Source organism: Arvicanthis niloticus, chromosome 15 (genome assembly GCF_011762505.2).
Source record: "Arvicanthis niloticus isolate mArvNil1 chromosome 15, mArvNil1.pat.X, whole genome shotgun sequence".
In the NCBI taxonomy this organism is placed as follows: Eukaryota; Metazoa; Chordata; class Mammalia; order Rodentia; family Muridae; genus Arvicanthis; species Arvicanthis niloticus.
In genome coordinates, this window is record NC_047672.1 from 9,203,205 (window position 1) to 9,226,697 (window position 23,493).

At 47.6% G+C, this 23,493-nt stretch overlaps 1 protein-coding gene and 1 long non-coding RNA gene across 2 annotated transcripts; both read left to right on the top strand.

Annotated features, from left to right (window-relative positions):
- The first annotated feature begins 2,548 nt into the window (after positions 1 to 2,548).
- Positions 2,549 to 6,973, top strand: Inmt (indolethylamine N-methyltransferase). The gene is made up of 3 exons (XM_034519459.2): positions 2,549 to 2,787; positions 4,006 to 4,213; positions 6,336 to 6,973. The coding sequence occupies exons 1-3, from the start codon at positions 2,631 to 2,633 to the stop codon at positions 6,763 to 6,765; spliced, it is 795 nt and encodes a 264-aa protein (XP_034375350.1). The 5' UTR covers positions 2,549 to 2,630; the 3' UTR covers positions 6,766 to 6,973.
- A 2,584-nt stretch (positions 6,974 to 9,557) lies between these two features.
- LOC143434508 (uncharacterized) lies at positions 9,558 to 23,493 on the top strand. Its single transcript, XR_013104006.1, has 3 exons — positions 9,558 to 10,317; positions 11,292 to 11,435; positions 14,499 to 23,493. It is a non-coding gene; the product is annotated as an uncharacterized LOC143434508 (long non-coding RNA).

Consider the following 23,493-nt stretch of genomic DNA (forward strand, 5'->3'; position numbering starts at 1 on the left):
TTTCTAGCAAGCCCCACTTCATTCCAAATCCCCAAATTAGGGTTCAATATCTTTTCACACACCATCACCATGAACAGTTTCCAAAACCCTGAACAGAAGGAAGTCATCCCAAAGAGAAAGGAAAAACTTACCCTTTTCATGTTTTCTTAGAGGGAAATTAAGCAGATACTTATCAAAAAAAAAAAAAAAAAAAAAAGTTCAAAGATAAAAATGAAACAACATGGAAATTCTTTGCCTAAATTATCTGTACTAAAAGTTTTCAAGCCTTGACTTAAAACTCACATATGTAAAAACCCAATCAAAAACCAGACCAAACTCACCAATTCCATTCATTACAGTAGCTGTGAGAATTTCAATTGTTGGGCACCAGGGGGCTCCACTAACATATTCAGGTAGCTGCCCAGACAAGGCCACCGGGAGGAACGGAACTTTGCACAAGAGCTCAGTTCTAAGTGTCAGGGGCAGATGTGAGAAACCCTAGGCAAATGTCACATGCTCAGTGTCCCCACTCGTGTTAACCCACTAGGATTTAGCTTCCTCGGAGCTTAGCTTCAATTCATTTTAAATAAGTTGAGTTGTTGGCTAATTGTATTTTCTATAACTGCATGGACAGCCGTGCAGCCCCATTGTGATGAAGTAGAAACAGCGGAGTTCAGGCTCTGTGAATCCCAGAAGAGGGGGAAATCGTGCCTTCCACAGTGAAAGGACGAGAATGACGATGACAGATGGGTTTACATCCTGTGGAGACGTTTCCCCAAGCTCCAGAAAGCCTGAGAGAAAATGATCATCTTCGGTGCTGGGTGGCAGGGCTCATTCTTCTGGCTTGAAATAGAGTGTCTGGGGGCATGATGAAGATCCAGAGACAGGATCTCCATCACTGGGTTCCCGAGTGATTGATTCCCTGAGCTTATAAAGCAGCGTGTGAGCAAGTCCATGAACCACCCAACTGAAGGTCGGAGAGCTTAGGGGATGCAGAATAGGGTGAGGCTTGGGGTGTCCCCACTTTGGACATAGGGCTTTGAGCATGAATCTGGAGCCTCTGCTGCTGACAGCAACCTGGGGCATCACATTGCCCACTTCCTTGTTGTTGAGGGGGCAGATACCATGCAGGTAAAAATGACAGGAGAACCCTGTCACATAGTGGGCAGTCGATGTCATGAACTTTCCCTATGTGGTGACGCCTGTCCTCCCGATGCTTGCCCCCTGGGAACCCACTCTGAAGTTTGCTACCCAGAAGCTCTGACCCTTGGATGATTTTTTGAAAGAAATGAGGTGCGTGCGTGCGTGCGTGCGTGCGTGTGTGATATCACTGCAGATTCCCCTACAGCAGTGTACGAAGCCTCTGTCCATTTCCCCTTTATAATAGCAGCTCTGCCGGTTAGTTTTTTTTTTTTTTTTCCCAACCTAACACAAACTAGAGTTACCTGGGAAGAGAGACCCTCAAGTGAGGAATGACCTCCATCAGACTGGTCTGTGGGATGTTTTCTTGATGTATGATTCATGTGGGCGAGCCCAGTGTATCGTGGGTGGTGCCACCCTTTAGCCAGTGGTTCTGGGTTATATAAGAAAGCAGGCTGAGCAAGCCATGGAGGGCAAGCCAGTGAGCAGTGTTCTTTCAATGTCCCTGCCTCTGCTTCTGCTTGAGTTCCTGCCCTGCCCTGCCCTGCCCTGCCTCAGTGACAGACTATGGATTCGTAGGTGCAAGTCAAATAAATCCTTTCCTTCCCAAGTTACTTTTGGTCGTGGTGTTTACCACAGCAATAGAAAGCAAACTGGGGCATCATCTTTCAGAGCAACCAGATCAGACCACACCAGATCTATGTAGGCAGAGAAGAACATGCACGTGTGTGTGCATGTGCGGCTCTTCATGCAGAGTCATGACACGGTTACATGTTTGTCCAAATTTTTTGTCCAAATACAGGGATTGGCCAACACACAAGCCTAGTGATTTGGGGAGGTGCAGTCAAAGTTTACTCTTGAGTTTATTAAAAAAAAAAAATTAAGCCAAATGAGAAAACAAGACTTAAACCACCAGGGAATTATTAACTCAGTTAAAGACAAGCTGTTTACAAAGGCAGGTTCACTTGAGTGTAGAATAGCAGAGAGATTTTAACAATCTCTGATCTTCCTACTTCCAGCCCGAGGAGCACTTGTGCACTGCTTCTTCTTTTGTTAGCATCCCACATCAGAGATGAAGCCTGTTGGCTGGGAGCCTGACCCTGTGTCCCCACCCTCCACTCTCAAACCCACGTGTGAAGCATCCCTGAGCAGATCCCTGTGTCTTTGGTCTCTGCCCCTTTCTCTTTGTCTGTCTGAGTATCTCTGTCCCTCTGCAATTCTCTCCCTCTCCTTATCCCAGTCGTCAACACACCACCCTAGAGAACCAGAGATGAAAGCTTCCGGACCCAGTGACCCAGGACAGGACTGGAGGCCCTTTAGCGTTCTCTTGCTTCATCACAAAAATGAAATCCAGCCAGAAACCTGACACCAGCACTCTGGCATCATCTGCAGGAACCCTAGCTCCGTCCTGAGAAGGGAGGTCTGCTGAGGAGATTATAAAAGGTGAGGTGGGAAGGAGTGAGCACGCGGCAGGGGCAAAGGGAAACAGACAGCTGTGTCGGCTGACTAGGATGGAGGGCAAGGTATCCATGAGAGGTGAGGACTATGAAAAAGACTTCATTCCCAAAGACTACCTGACCACCTTCTACAGCTTTGGCTCTGGCACAGTGGCAGAAATGGAAATCTTAAAGTTTAGCCTGCAGAACCTCTACCAGACCTTCTCTGCAGGTGAGTGGCTGAGGTGCCCCTGGGGAGGGGCTGGAGCTATGCCAACAGAAAGAGCTCGTTCTGCACATACAGATGCTACAGAGGTGACCAGCCTGAAGGCCCACAGGGCCCACAGACAGCAATGTGTGCGGGTCCAGAGGAGCCAGGCCTCAGGAACAAATAACTTGGCTTGCAGCCATGATCATCCTCAGGAAACTTTGAGGGTACACCCAGATTTGTGGGTCTCCTAGGCCCGTGCTGAGAGAAGTGACCTGGGACTGGGCACCAAGGCTGCTCCTCCCTCCCTTTGTGCCAGAGGCCTTCCGGGAAGCTCTGCAACCTTTCTGGGACCTTGAATCTCTTTGGGGAAAAAAAAAATATATGAAAAAAATTCTTCCTCACAAACATACATACAAGTTTCCATAATTTGTCCCCAACATCTAAGGGGAAACTAAGGCTCAGCATGGTGGGGAGGGAGAGAGGTAGCCAGTCAAAGTCAGAGAGCTGGTAGTAACACCAGCAAGAAGAAAGCATAATACTTCAAGTGGTCCAGCACTAATGGGAAGACTGTGTGCTGTGTGACCCTGGAGGTTGCTCAGTGTACCCTCGGCCCCCGAATGCCTTCTTAGTCAGACATTCAGTGTCAAGGAACAGAACGCAAGAAGTAATCTCAGAATACAGAAGAAAGGAAGCCCGGTGCTCCCGGAGAAAGCTGGGTCAGAGTACGGGCATCAGTCCTTGGCAGAGGCATAGTAGGTATAAAAGGAGCCTGCAGAAGGGAGAGAGCAGGCTGAGAGGGCGTACCCTAGCGCTGCCTCACTTTCTTATGTGTGGCTGTCTTTCCTAGCAAACCAGAAGGTCTCTTAAGAACTGGCTGCTGTCCTTCTCAACCTTTATCCCAGACCCTGCCACTCTATCAATTCCCCCAGTTTTCTAAATTCAAGGTTCTTCGAAATAAGCCTGTGTCAACTGATTAGAGAAAGAGCAATCCTAAATTTATCCAGAAGGCCAGACATACTTCCAGGTCTCCACTAGTATCCTGGGGGTAATGGTGAAGCAGCTACGAATATCAGCTGTACCCTGTCCCCAGCGTTGCTTCGCAGTCCTGGCAACACACAGCTCAGAGGCAAGGGGCTGCTGCCCTTCCCAGCTGGCGGCTGCATCCTAATGTGGTTTGGAGTCACTCAGCAGGATGTGAGGTCAGGGTGCCCAGACCTGCCATGCTATCTATCTCCACAGGAGGTGTGGGGGGCGATGTCCTGATCGACATTGGCTCTGGCCCCACGATCTACCAGCTGCTTTCAGCATGCGAGGTCTTCCGGGAGATTATTGTCACTGATTACACCCCGCAGAACCTGCAGGAGCTGCAGAAATGGCTGAAGAAGGAGCCAGGAGCCTATGACTGGTCCTCCATAGTGCAACATGTGTGTGAGCTGGAGGGAGACAGGTACCTGCAAGTGGTCCCATGTTGTCCACCCACCTCGTCCTTCTCAGATAAGGCCCCTCTGATGCTCAGTAGAGCATAGGAACCCACCACCCACCTCACTTTCCTCCTGGCCCACCTTAATCTTGTGAACCTGTAACGTTCCCTCTGGGTCAGTCCCACCTCCAGCCCTAATGGTGCCCCAAACCGTTGGGCTCTACTCTCCCTTTCTCTGTACCTGCTCAACCCAGCTGTAACATCAACTTCTATGTCACCTCCTCCAGGAAGTCCTGCTGACTGTCCAGCTCCAGCTCACACCATACCCACTCTGCTCTGGAAACTAGTTCAGTGTCTCCTTTGATGTTGGGGTACACAGTTGTTATGGAAAGACAAGCCTTGGGGTGGTCCCTACACTTGTCCCCTAAGCATTGTGACAAAGCACAGAGACCAATGGCAGTGACCTTCTGCAGGTCCTGTGTCACTTTGTTTCATAAGGGTATATGCTCCAACTGTAACAGCAAGGGTCAGTGATTCTGACCTTACCCTACAGATGGGGAAACTGAGGCCCTGGCATAGAGAGGGACCTCTAGCCATGCACAGAGCAGAGTAAAAACAGGTTAATATTTCTGTCCTGAAATATTGGATCAGAATACTGACTCTGTTACAGTCCAGAACAGTCTATGGTGGTCATGGTTAGAGAGACAGTAATTATAGGGGCCTTGGAGATAGCCCCTATAATCATCTGATGTCATGAGTCAAGTGCACATACAGCCAGGAGGAGGGAGCCCCATGGAGCACCTGTTACACAGGAAGACAGCTACCAGCATGCTAGACAGAAGTAGTGGGAGGTGGGAGGAGAGGCTTTGGCAGGGACAGGAGAGCAAGGTTCTGGGCTAGAGGTGACCTCTCCTGGGAGCTGAGGCGCCTGTAGTTGAGGTGAGAGAACAGGGAAGTGTCTCAGGAAGTCCACGAAAGTGACATGACCTGCACAGCAAGGGCTGTAGACCCATGGATGAAGAGGACATGGTCAGGCATCAGGGAGGGCCACCAAGGCCACATACCGACACACAAGGCTGTGATAAGAGTGACATAATGATACAGCATGTGTGCATGTGCGTGTGAATGTGCCAGTGTGTATTTGTGTTTTTACTATGTGTGGCTGCAGCATGAATATGTATATGTGAATGTGTGTATGTCTTTGTAAGAGTATATATTTGTATGTTAATGTGCATATATGTGTGTGTATGTGTGCATGTATGTGTGTACAATGCACATATGTAGGTATACATGTATGTCTGATGTATGTGCGTGCATGTATGTGTGTGTGTGTGTGTGTGTGCATGTATGTGCGTGTGTTAGCATGCATTCCACAGTGGGTGTGTGGAAGTCAGAGGTTAACCTGTGGGACTTGGTTCTCTCTTTTCAACCTATGGGTCCTATGGATTAAACCGCACTCATGAGGCTTGCTTGGCAGCCAGCTCCTTTACCCAGTGAGAGTCACCTCACTAGCTCAGGACCTGCATCTTTAAAAGAACTATTCAGTACACCGAGCTGAGGAGCGTGTCAAACCCAGTCAGGGCAGCAGGTGGCAGGGCTACCCTAGCACTGACAATAACTAAAGAAGTCCCACGGAGGAACTTGGAGGGTGCTGGAGTCTGTAGCAACTCTGTGGGTCTCCTCAGCCACTGTGTCAATAAAAGAAGAAAAAGGAGACAGCTCCAGAGGAATGACTGACCCTGAGGTTGTACTCTGGCCTCCGCACGCATGCGCAAACATTTGCATGCACACCTCCACACACACACACATGTGCGCCCACACACATACATACAAACAAAAATAATAATAATGAAATACACCAAAAAGATGAAATGATTTTAAGAAGAAAGGGAGGTGTGAAGGAGGAGGACAAAATCAAAAGTCAAATCCACTATCACTGGTGGCTGCAAGCAGCTTTGTGCCTTGATTTCCAGCTGCATGGAATGTTGCCAATTAGATTAAATCTCGGAGTGGATGTGGGGCCAGAGAAAATCGTAAGAACCACAAAAGCTGTTTCTCATAATTACAAACTCGATCATTTCTTATATGGGTTCATTACGGACATGCCATCCGTTGTAATCATCACAGCTTCTCTCTGACCCTCTCACAGAAGCAGGTGGCAGGAGAAGGAGGCCAAGCTCCGAAAGACAGTCACTCGTGTACTGAGGTGTGATGTGACCAAGACACCCCCACTGGGGTCAGCCCAAGTGCCTCTGGCTGACTGCGTGCTGACCTTTCTGGCCATGGAGTGTGCCTGTCCTGATGTGGAGACCTACCGGGCAGCCTTGCGCAGACTGGCTGGCCTGCTGAAGCCCGGAGGGCACCTGGTGACTTTGGTTACTCTGCGTTTCCAGCATTACATGGTGGGCCCCAAGAAGTTCTCTGGGGTCTACCTGGAGAAGGAGACAGTGGAGAAGGCTATTCAAGATGCTGGTTGCCAGGTGCTGAGGTGCAACTGCGTCTCCCTCAGCTACTCAGAGGCCTACTGCGTCAACGACGGTTTATGCTTCGTGGTTGCTCGAAAGGGTCCCAGTGCCTGAGGCCACTGGTAGAGAATCGCCTTCCCGCAGGGAAGTTACAGCTATCATTTGTATAGCCTTCCTTCACAGCTTTCTAACACCGACCATGTTGCTTCTATCTCTTACCATAACAGAAGGTCACAAGGGGAAACCCAAGGTTCTCTCTTTTCAGTGCCAAAACCCATCCCTTTTGCTCCTGTATACCGTGATTAAAGCTCATTAAAATAAAGTGGCTTCTCTGGATTCTGTCACCGGATGTCGTCTCCCAACAACAGACGAGAGAGAGTTTGGCTGACAAACATTTGAAGAGCAGACATGCAGGTGAGCACAAATGCAGGTGCAGGACAGAGAGCAGGAGAAAGGTGCTTTGTGTAGCACAGTGCCCTCCCTACTGAGGCGGCTGACGCTTGGACCAATGTTGGGGCCTTCGGGTGGTATTACCTACTGAGTGAGGGGGCCAGCCATGTATACCAGCTTTCCTCACAGTGGCCAGAGGCAGCTCTTGAGGGTCTCTTGTCTCAGCAGCTTCAGCGGACTTGAAGATGCCAACCACAGTTAGTCTGGTCACCATGCCCTGGTTCAAAAAAGAGATTCCAATGTGTGCAGTCAATGTGCTAGCTGAAGTGGACAGCATCTGAGACCCAGAAATATTGTATTTTCTGGCTTGTGTTGTCAAAGGTTATTTAAAGCCATCAACGCCCAATTAGCAGGACCTGTGAATGTCACTTTCTCACAAGCTGCCATGGGGGAGGTGACTTTCCCTAGACTACTAGTTGAGTAAGGAATGTGGCTTTTTGCATAATAAAGAGCTGGAGCTGGGGCAGAAAGAAAGGGCAGGCAGAGAGAAGTAGAGCACCACAGAAAGGAGATGGATGGAGCTGGAGGCAGGCAATAAGAACCATGGGGAAGGCTGGAGAGACGGCTCAGTGGTTAAACGCACTGACTGCGCTTTCAGAGGTCCTGAGTTCAATTGCCCAGCAACCACATGGTGGCCACAACCATCTGTCATGGGATCCGATGCCCTCTTCTGGCGTGTCTAAAGACAGGGTACTCAACATACATAAAATAAATAAATCTGAAAACAAAAAAAAAACAAAAAACAAAAAAAAAAAAGAAAAAAGGGAAGAAGAACCACGTGGAGAGACAGAATTGCAGAGAACTGGGGTTACTTTAGATGCTAGACACTAGTTGAGAGACTGCCCCTGCAAAAAGCCAACAGCTTTAAACTGTGTGGATTTCTTCCTGTCTTAATTAAGCCTCAAGCAAAGCCCCACACTAGAAGACTAGTACACTGCCGTCCACAGCACTTGCAGCTTGTCCCTTAAGCTCTAGCTGGCTCCAGGACACAGTTACTATTAGCCTTGGTGGTCATCCCATACATAGTACTAGTGAGAAGACTAGGCTGATACCATAACAGGCTTCAAATGGGCAGCTAGAACCTAGGCCTAAATCTCTGTTTCCAAGAACTGGGCAATTCCAGGCAAGTCCAGACCTCAGAAGCTGCACCGCAACTTGGCCTGAGGCAAGGACAATGGGTCAATGGCAGCATCCAGACTTCCTCAGCTACTTCCTCAGCAAGTTTCCAGCCTCCCTTCTCCCCCCCCACCCCCCCCCCAACCCGGTAATAGAATGTTCATAGAGGAGATTCTGACCCTGCCGCATGGTGCCAAGCCGTAATTTCTCTCCATGACAGGTTCTATGGCTTCTACATCAACGCTCACCAGTGACCTCTACTGGCCTTTCATGGTGTCCAGCCTCAGCTTTGCTCCATGCTTCATATTTTTAAAACCTGAGAGGCTCCTACATGTTACCAAGTTCAACTACCAGTATAAGACACAGCCTCAACTTCCTCTGGACCACAGCTTCTTTGTGCTGACGCTAGGGAAATATTCCCCCAAGATTTTATCTCAGTGACGCTGGTCTCTTCTTACCTGCTCTGAATTTAACTGACCAGCATAGACTGTGCCATCAGCAAAGCAAATGTTTGCTCTAGTCATTCTGGTTTGTTGTTAACTGTTAAGTACAAAGGGTCGAGGGGGTACCTGGCAGGCCCATGCCAAGGCGTGTCCCTGAGTAAGTAGTGTGCAGAACCGTTGAGTGATCAGAACTCAGTGTGACAACTCCATGCAACAAACCTGGTATAAAGGGGCTTTGGGGCAGGGAAGGGAGAGGGGTGAGGACCTGGGGAAGGAGTAGAGGCAGCAAGAGAGCCAGAAGGGCAGAGAGAGAGATGGGTAACAGAGGGAGAGGAAGGGACTCCAAGGACAGAAAGGGGGAGAGATAACGCTGCCAAGAACAGGGGTCCTTTTAGGTGGCACACCTGGCAGTGGCAGCAGGTGATGGCAGCAGGTCTAATCTGTTGCTAGGTCCCTGAGGGGAGCCTGGTGGAATTGCCTGTAAACTAACATTAACCACAGCTAACTCTTCAGCCCTAGCTGACTAGAGCCACAGGTCTGAATACAAAATATCACTCAATGGCTCCGACGGATCTTTGCTTCACCCTGAACGTCACAAGCCGGGTCCCCACCATCTGTACTGCTCTTCGTATTTGTCACCTCTCCGAGCCTAGAGAACAACCCACTGAGTTCTGAGCACTCAATGGCTTGTCCAGACCAAAGTTCAAATGAGAGCACAATTCTCCCTAAAACATATGGTCAGGTTTGTTACAATGTCCCCATCCTAATACCAATTTCTATCTTAGTTAATAGGGCAGAAGCCTGGAGACCTGAAACGAAGCAGAAACCATGGAGGAACCTTACTGGCTTGCTCCGCCTGCTTTCTTACGTCATCCCGTTCCACCGTAAGTGGCACCACCCACAATGGGCAGGGCCCTTCCATATAGATGATCAGTCAAGAAAGCCTTATAGACTTGCCCATGGGCCAGCATTTTCTCAGTTGAGGTTCCCTCTTCTCAAATGACTCTTGCTTGCATCAGGTTGATTAAAAAAAAAAAAAAACTAACTAGGACAGCCACCTACCTGAATTACCTCTCTACACAGAGCTCCTCTTCTCCTCTCTAACCCGTGTTCCACTTCTGAGCACTGAAAACGGCAAGTGATGAGAAGGACCAGACCCACAGCCACAGCCTGGGGAAGGATAACCTCCACCGCTGCTAAAACCAAGTGTTTCCTAAATGCGTCCATTGTGTGTGAGAGGTGATCCTGAGACTTATGTTAGAGAGCAATAACAAGGGAATCCTCCCACCATCAAGGGAGTCCTCCTTCCTGTGTCAGGGGAAAACCAAGTTTGGTCCCTGGTTCTTGCTTCAGAGCTTCAGCAATGCGAGACTGCAATGATTCCATATGGCCATGAGAGGGCACTGTAGGGCAGAGCATCAGCAGAACTCAGGCATTCTGAGGAGAGAGGCTTGTTTGCTCAACTTTTTGACATCCTGAAGTATATTTTCCTGGCCTTTCAGGTAAAAAGAAACAAACAACAACAAAGAAAAACAACCTTCAACAGGCAAGGTCTCTCTGAAATCAGGACCTACTCCTTGTCTGTGTGGTCCTAGACTGTGCGTCTGCTGGGCTTGGGGAAGGTTGTGTCCTAACCAGATCCCCCTATTGACATGAGGTATGCATCCAGAAGATGAGTCACTTGTTGTCTAAATGAAGATAAGCTCCTGCAGCCCAGTACTCAGTAGTAACTGAGTCCTGTTGGCTGGTGGGGATCAAGTGACACCAGTTTAGTGAGGTGTTGAAGGCTGGGAAAGGGGCAGGCATCCCTGTCAGGGGTCTGTGGTCAAAGGGAAGAGGGGTGGGTAGGACTACTATGTACTGACCTGCTAGCTTCCAGGGACGTCAGCTGAGGCTGGACACAATGCAGAGGGACTAGGGAATCAGGGTCGGATGAAGTAGAGACTGGCCCGCTGGGTGGGACTTTCATGCCTCTTAGAGGGTGGGTAGGCAAGAACCAGAACTCAAGGAAGGTAAGGCACCTTTCTGCAGGGCACCCTAAAGGGAGGAAGAGGTACTTTGAGGCAGCAGAGGCCCAAGCATGGGTAGGCAGATACGAGTCCAGTGGCCAGGACTGGAGGGGACCTCCTAGGGTGAACATTACATGGAAAACCCTATGATGATTCACTCTGCCATGATCAGCCCACTGAGACTGCCTCGGTCGGCCGCAGTGCTGCAAACAGAGCAAGCCTCTCCTGTAACGAAGTGAGAACTGTGTCTTACCCACTGCTGTTAGACTGGAAACTGACGCCCCTGTGTGTTGGAAAGAGTGTACCTTTTGGGTTGTAATAACTTTGGGATCAGAGAGGGATGTAAGCAGCTGACTCTGCTGTGTTCAGCCTCACCCCAAGAACTACTGTGTCTTGGTTTATTATTATTATTATTTCAGAAGGCATGGCTTTTCTTTAAAAGAAGAAAATCAGTCAAGCAGCAAGGGCAGAGAAAGCACTTTTTAGAGCATGTTAGAGAGTCCAGACATTTGGCTCCCAGCCAATGAACCCGCACACAGATCCTTGGAGGGTCAGGCAGGCGTGTAGGGAATCCAAATGTCTTCAGGAGGAAGGGATTATGAACAGTACCCACTATACTCAGTTGTACCAGGACCGTGCAGGAGAAGCAGAGTCCCGCACGGGCACAGTGAACGACTGGTCTGCAGCCAGGAAGCCTGGGGTCTAGAATCTCACTCCAGCAACTGAGACATGTGAGGTGGCTCTACATACCAGCCTTCAACGTATGGTAAGTGTCCTCTTCCCATTCCAGGCTCTTGGCTCAAGCAGCTCTTCTGAACTCAAGGGTGTATCTTCACCCTTGGTTTAAGGTTCTGGGTGGGAAAGGACAGCTGCAGTCTCTGGGGCATAAACCATAACCTGGCAACAATGCAAATGTTGGGTAGGCCAGGGGGGTCAGCACAGTGGTGAGTTAGACTTGAGTACTTGTTGGCCTCAGTTTCCCAAGCTCTACCAAGGAAATAACATGTGCAGGCAGCTAGAAAATCTGGGTTTCATCAGAAACGAACTATAGGAAGAGGCAGGACGTCATCCTTCAAGCTTCCTGATGCTGTCATTTAGCATCTTCTGGCTACTTTGGAGCTGGGTCTCTGCCTCTTTACTTGACTCTAAACCTCTCGGTTTTCTTTCACTGTATAGATTCTCTGTATATTTTGCTGTGGTGTGTGAGGCATTGTCACACAAGCGTATTGCACGCTGAGCATATCCCCTCTCCTTTGCCTTCCCTCTCATTAGTTCCCTTTGTTCTCCTAAACAGTTTCATTTCTATCTTCATACATAATTCAACATTCCAATATAAAATCTAGACACTGCATATGTTTCAGTTAAGCTTCTGTTGCCGTGATAAACATTCTGACCAAAAGCAACTTGGTGAAGAAAGGCTTCCTTTGGCTTGTATGCCCTGATCACAGTCAGTCACTGAGGGAAGTCAGAACAGGGACTCTGGCAGAAGCAGAGGCAGGAACCTGAAGGAAAGCTGCTTCCAGACTCACATTCATCTACCTTTCTTATACAGCGTAGGTCAACCTGCCTAGGGATGATACCGCCCATGGTGGGCTGCCCTCCGACATCAGTCAACAATCAAGACAATGTTCAGCAGATACACTCACAGGCCAATCTGATTGGAGGCTATTCCTCGAATAAGATTTCCTTTTCTTGCTAACTCTAGTTTGTTTCAAGCTAACAAAAACCAACCAGCATAGCTTATGAGCAAAACAAGATGTTTTGTCTTTCTGAGAGTGGTATAATTTACTTAATATTATTATGTCCCATTATACTATTCTCCTACAAAAAACCATACCACATTCTCTGTATCCATTCTTCTCTTGTTGATAGCTTGCCTGTTTCAAGGGACAGACTTGCAAAAGAGAAGTCATCAAGGTCCCCCTGTGGGCTCACCACTCCTCCCCAAGGCCATAAACTTCAGAAAGCAATCCTAGGGCGGGGATTAGCTGCTTGGAGGACTCCATGAGTGTATAGATAGTCACTGTGTGAAGTTGTGACCTCAGAGCCAAACACAGACTTTGACACATACCAAGTCTGCAGAAAATAATTGCAGAGTAATTAAAGTAACCCCCATATTAGTCAGGGTTCTCTAGAGGAAAAGAACTGACAGAATGAATATATGTCTTAGTCACTGTTCTAATGTTGTAAAGAGACACCATGACCAAGGCAACATTTACAAAAGAAAGCATTTACAGTTCCAGAGGGTAATCCATGACCATCACAGCAGGAAACATGACAGTACGCGTGGTACTGGAGCAATAACGGAGAGCTTTACATCCTGATCCAAAGACAGCAGTCAGAGAAACACTGGACCTGGCATGGGCTTTTGAAACCCCAAAGTCCACCCTCAGTGATGCACTTCCTCCAACAAAGACACACTTCCTAATCCTTCTAAAGCTTTCAAACAGTCCTATTTCCTGGTGACTAAGTGCTGACTAAATATATTAGCTTATGTGGGTCTTTCTTATTCAAACCACCATACTATATATAAACACACACACACACACACGAATATGAGGATTTATTTATTAATTTATTCATTCATTTTGGCTTTTCAAGAAAAGGATTCTAAATATATTAGCTTATGTGGGTCTTTCTTATTCAAACCACCGTACTATATATAAACATACACACACATACACGAATATGAGGATTTATTTATTAATTTATTCATTCGTTTTGGCTTTTCAAGACAAGGATTCTCTGGGTAATGCTGGCTGTCCTAGAACTCCTTCTAGTAGACCAGACTGGTCTCGAACTCAGAGACCACCTGCTTCTGCCTCCCGAGTGTTGGGATTGCAGGCATGCACCGCCATGCTCAGCTGAGGATTTGTCAGAGTGGCTTATATTATAGACTGTGATCTGGCTTGTCCAGTGATGGCTGTCTCCCAGTGGAAAGGCTACAAATTCAGTTGTTGTTACTACTCGTGAGGCTAGATGCTTCTGCTAGTCTTCAGTCTACATTGGAATCCCAAAGATGAACATTCTAATACTAGTAAAACAAAACAAAACAACAACAACAACAACAACAACCTTAGTAGCAGGCTAAATAAACTTTCCAGTAACTGTGAGAGGAGCAAGCAGGCAAAAAAGCAAAAGCTTCCTTCTCTCATTGTGGGCTTCCACCAGAAGGTGTGGCCCCCATTTAGGATAGGTCTTCCCACTTCAAACGATCAATAAAGAAAAGACCTCACAGGCATGCCCAGTTGCTTGGGTTTTAGTCAATCCCAGATGTAGTAAAACTGACAACCAAGATTACCAACCGCACCCTCCAGAAAACCTGAGCTCAGAGAACTTAAAGACTTGCCTTGAGTAAGGAAGGACTAGCCTGGGCCTCCATCCTATCTGTGTCTGGCTGCCAAGGGGATGGATAGATGATGAAATTAGGTGTCCCATGTGTTCTGTGCCCAGGGCAGAGAGGCCAACAAAGTGGATCCCAGGGGCTGTACAATCTTCATCAACAGAAGGACAGACTGACAGGGACCCTGGCTCTGCCTTATGGATATCAGCATGGAGCCTGGAGTCTGTATCTCTAGTGATGAGCAGAGGAGAGTCTCCATGGGGCTTGGGTGTATATAGCATAAGCTTCTTCTGGGAAGTGTGCAGCCTGGCACAGGGCCCTCGGTGGGGCAGGTGGCTTCCTTCTTGGGCCTGTCAGAGCTCAGAAGTAAGAATCCATCTTCCCTCCCTTCTAGGAAAATGCCCTCTTGCTTTGCAGGATTTCAATTGCTGTTACCACCAGCATCATGATGGTGACCCTTCTGAACATTGTCCTGTGTCTTCACAGCATGAAGAACTTGCCACAAAATGGATCTGATGGCCCCAGGAATGAAGCCACCTGCCCCACGAAAGGCTCTGTGCTAGGACACACCCTTCCTGGAAGAAGTCTTTTCCATATACAGCCCATCCCCAGGGGAGCTCTCCTCTGTTCACCACAAAAGATACAGACTCCAGGCTCCATGCTGATATCCATGAGACAGATTCAGGGTTCCTGTCAGTTTGTCCTTCTGTGCAGCCCTTGCTACCTTGCTAGCCTCTCTGTCCTGGGCACAGAACACATGAGCCATCTACTCATGACTAACCCTAGAGAGGTGGTACCACAGCTCCTGAAGCATTCAGCATACCACCCACCTGAGGCCCCTGCCCTCTCAGCCCAGAGTCCTCCTGTTTCTTCTCCAGATGCTGGTCCCCACCAGCCTTCTTTCCTGTCTCTCTCCTGTCTATACTGGAGCCCAGCCTGAGCGTTCCACAAAGCTCACAGTACAGCAATACTTGCTGTACGAACAGTGAGTCACAAAATGTGTTTTCTATAGAAGATCTATTGTTTGCAGGCATTGAACACTGGGGACAAACCAGGTGAAGCATCTCTGTTAGAAGAAAGAAAATCAAAGGAATAGTTGGTGGGTCTTCAGTAGGACACAATAAGACAAAGGTAGGTTGAGGGGTGTGAGACAAGCTGCGGTTGCAGTTCCAAGTCCTGTGGGTTTGTCAGTTCCTGGAAGCAGAGCACAGATGAGGTTTTGAGGATTTGCGTTAGAACAGGCAAGGGAGTGGGAGGAACCGTCTTTATTCAGCCTGGTCTCAGGAGCTCTGGGCATTAGCCACACACATATTCTGCCTTGAAACCTTCTGTCACACTGCATCTACTAGGGTGGCCTGCTCCCCAATCTAGTAACCTTAAGGATGATTTTCTCCAAGAGAGGCAACTCTCTCGCCCCTTAATTGGATGAGAGCCAGGCCAGGCAAAGACTGTTTCTAAGTGACCTGGCTTATCGCACTGCACACAAAACCAGAAGAAGCAAAAATGTAACCGGAGGAATAGATGAAAATACCAGACAAAACAGGTGGTAAAAAGTCACCTGAGGACAGAACACTAGGAAAGTGACAGTTTGGGCCCACAAAGGAAAGTGCCAAAATGGCCCAAGGGACCACCCTTCAAGGTGATTCATATTTCATATGGGAACGAGTGCTGCCCCAGTGCCAAGGATATAGATGAAGAAGTTCACTGGGGCAGGGTCTCGGGTCACAGTGGACGCTCTCAGTCTGACGGTGTTTGTGTTTATAGTCACAGAAAGTATTATCTGAGCTCTTGGTTGTCCACTTCAGAGGAAAGGCCCAAGTACCAACTGTGTCATTTACATATGGATGCACAGTTGTCAACTTGGCTGTCAACCGATTGTCAGGGTGACTATTAGCCACCCATTTGGCTCAGTTAGAGCTTTTGTTAGAAGTTCAAGATGGAGTTGGTACTGTCAAAGCACGATCTCATTAATTATAATTAGAATACCAATTTACTCGGTGTCACGAGAGCCCCATCACAGCAAAGGACACATCTCAAGGCTTCTACAGCCCCATGTTAGTCAACAGGTGGCCGTGGACTGTCTAGACCTGGAACAGGAAGAAAGCGAACTCTCCCAGCAAAGCAGCTGTCCTTTCATAAAGCAATACATAAGAACAGAGGGAGCTGGTGTAAGGAGTGTCCAGTATGGCTGAAGAGTCTCTCTTTGAAGTGACCTTTGAAGAAGGAGAGGAGAAAATAAGTGCAAAGAGTGTCTAGTGAAGTATCTTTGGGAGAATGGCCAGTGGCCAGCGTAAGAGCCCTGAGGTAAAATAGCATCTGACAGATTAACGCCTACGAGTAGAATGAAGGGGGTGGGAACTGGGGGGACAGTAGAATGTGTTCACTCCCAGCCCTGTGCATCCCTGCGAGACCATCTTACTCTGGGAAAGTTAGGAGCCACTGAAGACACTTCAGCTGAGGGATGACATGGTCATGACATCGAGTTGATGCAGGTGACCAGAAAGCTGTGCCCCCAGGGGCACTGCTCCTCGGTGGGCAACTGACTATCAGGTCTTTCATGCCCCAGTCTCATCCAACCTAGACCGGCGGGCGTAGCTCTTTATCGGAGGCAAGAGAAGCAGGTACAAAAGAGGGGAAGAGTGGGAGTGTGCCACTGGGCTCAGCCTGGCCCAGGGGTGATTTATTGGGCACAGGATGGTAGAGGAACCTGGGCACTCACTAGAGAGGCAGAAGCTTCCTCTGGTCCCAGCCTGGCTCAAAGGGTTTTAGAAATAATACCCCCAAATAATTAAAAAGAGACTTGCTGTCCCACCTCCTGGCCTCTGGAGAGGGATATTCATCAGCAAATAAATTAAAACCAAATCTAACAATTTACATGACTCAAGCTACAGGCCAGGAGAACTGCCAGGAAACTGAATGCTATGGTTATGCTGATATATCACAGCCCTGCCCTGGGCGTCCTCTGTACACTGAGGCTCCCGGCTCCTCTCAGAGCGGCTTCAGCTTATCCATGCAGTGGAGGCAAAAGAGATTAGCCAAGAATTAGCCCCCAGCTAGTCACCCAGAGCTGAGACACACTGCAGGAAGAGTAGTACTGCCTACTGGGACTCCTCTGTCTTTTAAGCTTTCCTGACCTGCTGATTTACCTCTCAGAGCCTCAGTTTACCATTTGCAAAATTGGGAGATGATTTTTTGGCAGATTTGCATTGCAGTAAAGTGCACTGGCATTCAGCGGGTTGAAATGACAGGGCTTCAATAGGGGGAAAAATGGCTATGCAAATTCAAGGTAGAGCTGCATTACACAACCTAAAAATATCCACAGATTCCAGCTGAGCCCGGCTTCCGGGCAGCAGGGAAACTGTAACCGAAGACTCGCATTTATCGTCCTTTAGTAATATTTTTCTTAGGAACCTTTTTGGTAATTTCCTTTTGGTAAGGCCTGTGAGACGCCCTGGATGGCATGTCCCCTCTTCTACGGGCATGCAGGTGAACAAGACACCACCACCACTATTTGATGTGTAAAAGGAGCCAGGAGCTAAACTGGGGCCTCAAAGATCATGGGTGCAGCACCCTGATCTCACATGCCTGCTTGCTGGCTAGTAGGAACAGCTTAACTCACTGTGAAGCCACAGGTCACACCTTGCTAACAACAATGTATCCCATAGTGTCCTGGGAAAGATATAAAAAGATGGAGTCAAAAGTGTGTGTGTGTGTGTGTGTGTGTGTGTGTGTGTGTGTGTGTGTTAGTCCCAGGGCAAGGACACAGCCAACAACAAAATCTCCAGGGTTTCTGGGACCTCCCAACCCAGTAGCCCAAACCATATTTTACCCTAGATTTATAGTGACAGTGAGAGCCCAAGCAAACAGGGTCACTAGGATCCCCAGGGCAGCATGACAACATAGACTGGTACTGTTTAGGCCTACTGAGACAGGACGCTACAGAGGTATGTTTATCCCCTTCTTATGTGCTTGCAGAGATAGAACTTTCTAGACTCCCATGCCTGCTGCATGCCCCCAGGGATCTGGGGCCTTGATCAAATAGAATAAACCCCAGCTTCCTGTCTGGGGAAAGATTATCAAAGTCTCATTAGCCGACAAGAGTAGGCTATAGCAGTCACAGCTATGGATCATGAAATGCCATACTAAGTACCAAGCACTTCATTTTGTCTGTTAACTCCCTTGAGTTAGGCAAGATACCAGTTACCTTGACTGCCTGGAAAGTAAAGAAACACTGGTGGAATCCAGAGATTTGCTGAAGGCTACAGAGCAGATGAGAGAGGGCCCTGTTTGCATCATCAGTGAGGAGCTGAGCCTGTGTGTGTAGTAGCTTGAGGCCCCAGGAACAAACCAAACTGGGGTGTTAACTGGGCAGGCTACTGAGTCAAGGCATCTGCAGGGCCGTGGCTCCTGTCTCTTGTGGCCCTTACTACTTATGTAGACTCTTTAGTTAAATCTAGGATACAAATCAGTATACAAGGCTTAGCAACCATGAAAAATCAGGGTAGTTTAATAAATCTGACACATGCATGGGGCTCCTCACCCTATGGGTGGACTCTAAAGTGTGATGGCTGATACACACCACTCAGGTGGGCTAGAAAGGGGGCAGCAAACCTTTTGGGGAAGGAATGGCAGAAAGATTGCTATCTTCTCTTGGATCATGAATCCCAGAGAACTTTCTGAGACATGGTGAGGATTGTAGAAGCTGTTGGAGGGTAGGGTTCATGTCAGAGTTTGTCCTTAGGGTTAGTGGCAGCCAGCTCTGGTAATGAAGGTTATTTCAGCATTCGTATATGAAGGTAATCCCCTCTGAAGAATCATATGGCTTTATGCACATGGGAAAGCAAGGCATTTGGTCATTTCTGAAGATCGACGTTTAAGTGATTTCAGCTAGCAAGAATCACTTTCAGTCTATTTTAAGAAGGCAGACTCCCGTTTCCTACCAGTTTCCAGGGTTATTATTTCAGCCTCTTCAACACCTCTACGTGACTTTCCCTGCCCTTTCTACATGCCCCACCCCTGCCATGTCTCTGGCTTATATTCTATCTCTTACACGATCCACCCTAATAATGCAAGAATACCTATGCCTCACATCACAGAGATCCCACTGACAAATAATGCCATCCTCTGAGGGTCCAGGGAAAGAGGGGTGAGATGTCTAACTTCCTCACATCTCAGGGACATGTTCCAGAAATTACCAACACTGTGTGATTCATAGCCAATGTCCAACAAATAATTTTCTTTTTTGCAGTATTGGGATTGAACTTAGGGTATCTTCCATGCTAGGCAAGCGTTTGGCTACTGAATACACCTCCAGCCAACAAGCATATATCCTGGATAGATGAATGAATATATGAGTATGGAGGAAATTCAATGCTGGCCAGCAAACCCAAGTCCTCTTGTGTGAGCCTCCTCCGTTTCCTAAAGCCCTTGACCTCAAGAGTACACCGACTTTATAATAATCTTTCTTTTCTGGGGTGAGGGGAGGTGTTCAAGACAGGTTTTCTTTGTGTAGCCTTGGTCATTGTAGAACTTGTTCTGTAGACTAGGCTGGCCTTGAACTCACAGAGATCTGCCTGCTTTCTGCCTCTCAAGTGCTCAGATTAAAGGCATGTGCCACCACCACCTTGCTCGGCTTTACAATATTCTTGCTCAGTCCAGTCACAAGGAAGTACCAGACTGCTCCAAATGGTGGGAGTTTCTCCAGAATAACACTTGCAGCTGAGTGAAAGCATTGGTCATGGCAGAGTAGAGAATGCCAAGTGACAACAGCCCTGATTAATATGGCACGACAACTAAATGTCTGACCACAGACAAGAGACAAGCTGACAGAAAGTGCACTCTTGGGACAACTGATGAATACAGGACACACAGATGAGCCAATGGTAATGTTGGTGTTGCAGTTGTAGTTATTGGCTTCAGTCACTGCCACAAACAGCCTTGCCAAGCCTGTTAGCACCGGCTTTGCAATCCCAGCCCGATGCAGACAGAGGCAGGAGCATGGAGAGTTCAAGGACAACTTGGGCTTCATAGCAACAGCTGTTAGAAACTATTTTAAACCCTGAAGTATCCAAGAGATAAAATATATGGCATATAGACGTATATGAATGTGAGATACACAGAGAGAATGATTGATACTTTAAATATGGCAAAATGATGATGATTGATTGACCCAAGGGAGAGCCAGCTTTTCTACAACTTGAAATTATTTTTAAGTGATATTAAATTTAAATAGGCTGCATGTGCATATGTAACAAAATTCAAAATGTAGAAGACAGGTTGGGATGTCGTTCACAGGATGCTGCCTTGCGTGTTGCAAGACCCTAGGTTAAACCCCCAGCACTGCAGTGAACCAAACAAGAATGGGAGAAAGGAGCCTCAGATATTCCAAGGTAACCCTTGGTGCCTGGCTCCCGAGTCTCCTTGGTGTCCTCTTGCTCTTTCTTCTCCTTTTGTCCAAAGTCTTCCTCAGTCTACCACCCAGGAGACAAACTCTCATGCAGAGCAGCAGGAAAGGGGCAGAGGACAGTGTCAAGACTGAGTAGAACCCAAAGGGTCATGACAGACACCTCCTGCCCCAGAGCCAGCTTCCTTGGGCTTGTCTAGCCTGAGATGAGGGCACAGGAATAAATTATGCCCCTTTCAGGCATAATTTCAGGCGAACAGCAATCACATGGGTCCGGGGCTAGCCCCGACTTCCTCCAGGAAGGAAAAAAGTAGTGGATGTTGAGGAAACTCCTCACCAGGACTGGTTTTTATGTATTGGCTTCAGTCCCCATCCAAAGTCACACAAACAAGGTGGCAAGACAGATGTGGATGGTTCCTTACACAAAGGGCTAGACAAGAGCTCGTCCCTGAACACAAATGGCTGATGGGGATTGGTTCTAATGCTTCGTCTTAATTCGGCTCCCAAAATCACACAGGAATCTGCATGTCCAGATGCTGAGGGTCCGTGTCCCCAGTTGGTTTTTGATTAACTCAATAGAGAGCCAATGGCCAATGACTGGGTAGGGTGAAAGAGGCAAGACTTTTAGGCTTCCCAGGCAAGAAATACAGAGGAGAAGGAACATAATTACCATGATGTGGAAGTGGACAGATCAAATCTAAGAGCTGCAGAAGAGAGATCATCCAGCAATGTAGGTGCAAAGGGAAAGCAGCCCCATAGGAGGGGTGCCCAGAAGGAAACAGGGCAGCAACAATAAACATATAGATTTAGAAAATGTTAACTCAGGAATACCAGAGGGGAGTGCGTGCTAGCGCTGGGGAGATTTACAAGTGCCCAACCATTGAGCTAGTCAAGGCATATCAAAATATAAAGGGTGTGTGTGTGTGTGTGTGTGTGTGTGTGTCTTTTCATTCTTGAATCCAGAGAACTCTGGTGGGTGGTAAAAAGTGCAATCACCTGCCTGCCAGGAGCTCAGAGCAGATTAACAATTCACCACTACAAATGGCCACCTCCAATCTAAGCTTCCAGGAGGCTGGAATCTTTCTCCAGATCCCACTTATAAACAGCAAGACAACACAGCTCACCTGCCCCACGAGCATGACCCACATCCAGGAACTTCAGACAGGACTGGCAGCTACCAAGCTAAGAGACAGCACAGACACTGAGGTTCAGAGATGTTGCAGGGCTGGACAGAGAAGAGCTTTGGAATCAGAGGCTGCTCTCTGGCTTCTGTTGCCATGTGAAAGAAATGGAAAGTAATGCCAGAATCAACTGGGTCTTTTACTTGGCATAGCTGAGTATACAGGCCTCCATGAATGCTGAGTGCAGACGAATGGATTGCTGAGAGACAAGAGAGAGGGAATGAAGAGTGGGTGTCTTGGTAGGGAGATGGGCGGGGGGTGTATTGATAAATGGATGGAGAGGTAAGTGGGTGGATAGATGTGGGATATTCAGGTACATGAATAGAGGGATGTGTGGGTAGTTGGATGGGTGGATATATGAAAGATTAGTAAAGGATAAAAGGAAGATAGATGGATGGATGGTTGGGTAGTTAGGTGAAAAGTAGATGGATAGATGGATGAATGGGTAGCATGGATAAATGGGTAGATACACAACACTCATTTTCCAAAAGCTAGACCCTGCAGTGTACTGTCAGATCTTTGACAGAGTGAGAATAGTGAGGATGTTTATTCATTACTATTCATCACTATCCATAGTGTAAGATGTGGTCTAGAGTACAACCTTAGTGTTCAGACTGCCTGAACTCCTGTTCAAATTCCTATTCTATGACTATTCATTACTTTTCTATTGCTGTGATGAAATATCATGGCCAAAGGAAGCTTCGTGAAGAAAGAATTTATTTTGGCTTACTGCTCCAGGGAAACAGAGTCCAGCAAGGCAGGGAAGAACTGCTCGGTGGCAGGAGCATGAAGGCAGCCCTTCAGTCAGGAGGCAGAGAGATCACAGGAAGAAGAGAAGTGGGGTGAGGCTATGAATCCTTAACACACCTCCCTCAGTGATGCACCTCCCCTAGTAAGTCTGTGGCTCCTAAAGGCTTCACTGAAAAGCACTACCAACTAGGGACCAAGTATTCAAATACCTGAGTCTATGCAGGACATTTTTCATTCAAACCACCACAATTACTTTATAGCCGTGTGGCCTCTTAAAAGTTACTAAACCACCCTGAGTCTGAATTTCCTCATGAGAATAATGTACCAACTCAAGAGGTGGCTATAGGCTTACAAGTGCTTACACGGTGCTTAGTAATCAGAAAGGATTAAAGTTACTAGTAATAACTTCATTGCATGGTTGCTTCCTACAGTTTTCTTTGTTAACAATAGTAATATTACAATAACTTCCTCCTCTTAAGTTGCCACATCTCAGTATAAAAGCCAGTGCTCTTACAGTGGTCCTTAGGGCCTCATTTCTTTATTGCCCCATCTTCTTCCTTCTAATTTTTTCTCTCTTCCTCCTCTTCCTCCTCCTCTTCTTCTCCCTCTTCCTCCTCTTCCTTCTCATCTTCTGCCCCCTCTCCCTTCTCCTCTTCTTCTTTCTTCCTCCTCCTCTTTGCTCCCCCACAACAGTACCATACATAGTTTGATCCAGGCCCTTGAAACCCACTCCCTGGCAGGCCTCTTCCCAGAGAATCTCATTTCACACCTCATTTTACTTTATCATGAAGATTTGTAAACCTTTGCTCAAATGTCTCCTTCAAAGAAAGGCCTTCTTCCCCTCTGAAATTGCACCATCCTATATGTAATAGTTAGCTTTAACTGTCAAACTGATGCAATCTGTAATCACCTGAGAAAGTAGTCTTAATAAAGTCTACATTGAATTTACATGAGGGCATGTCTGTAGGGTATGGTCTTGATTAAGTTAATTGATGTGGGAAGACCCAGCCCACTATGGGCAGCACCATTCCCTAGAAAGGAGCCCTGAACTGAATTAGAATAGACAATCTGATCTAAGCACAAACAAACAAACAAGTGAGCATATATGAGCTCATTTTGTGCTGATCTTGACTGTGGAAGTGATGTG

Excerpts from the sequence above, each read along its gene's own strand:
- Inmt (XM_034519459.2), top strand. The coding sequence starts at position 2,631 with ATGGAGGGCAAGGTATCCATGAGAGGTGAGGACTATGAAAAAGACTTC. Across the intron at positions 2,788-4,005 it reads CTACCAGACCTTCTCTGCAG|GAGGTGTGGGGGGCGATGTC; the intron begins GTGAGTGGCTGA and ends CTATCTCCACAG. Across the intron at positions 4,214-6,335 it reads TGTGAGCTGGAGGGAGACAG|AAGCAGGTGGCAGGAGAAGG; the intron begins GTACCTGCAAGT and ends ACCCTCTCACAG.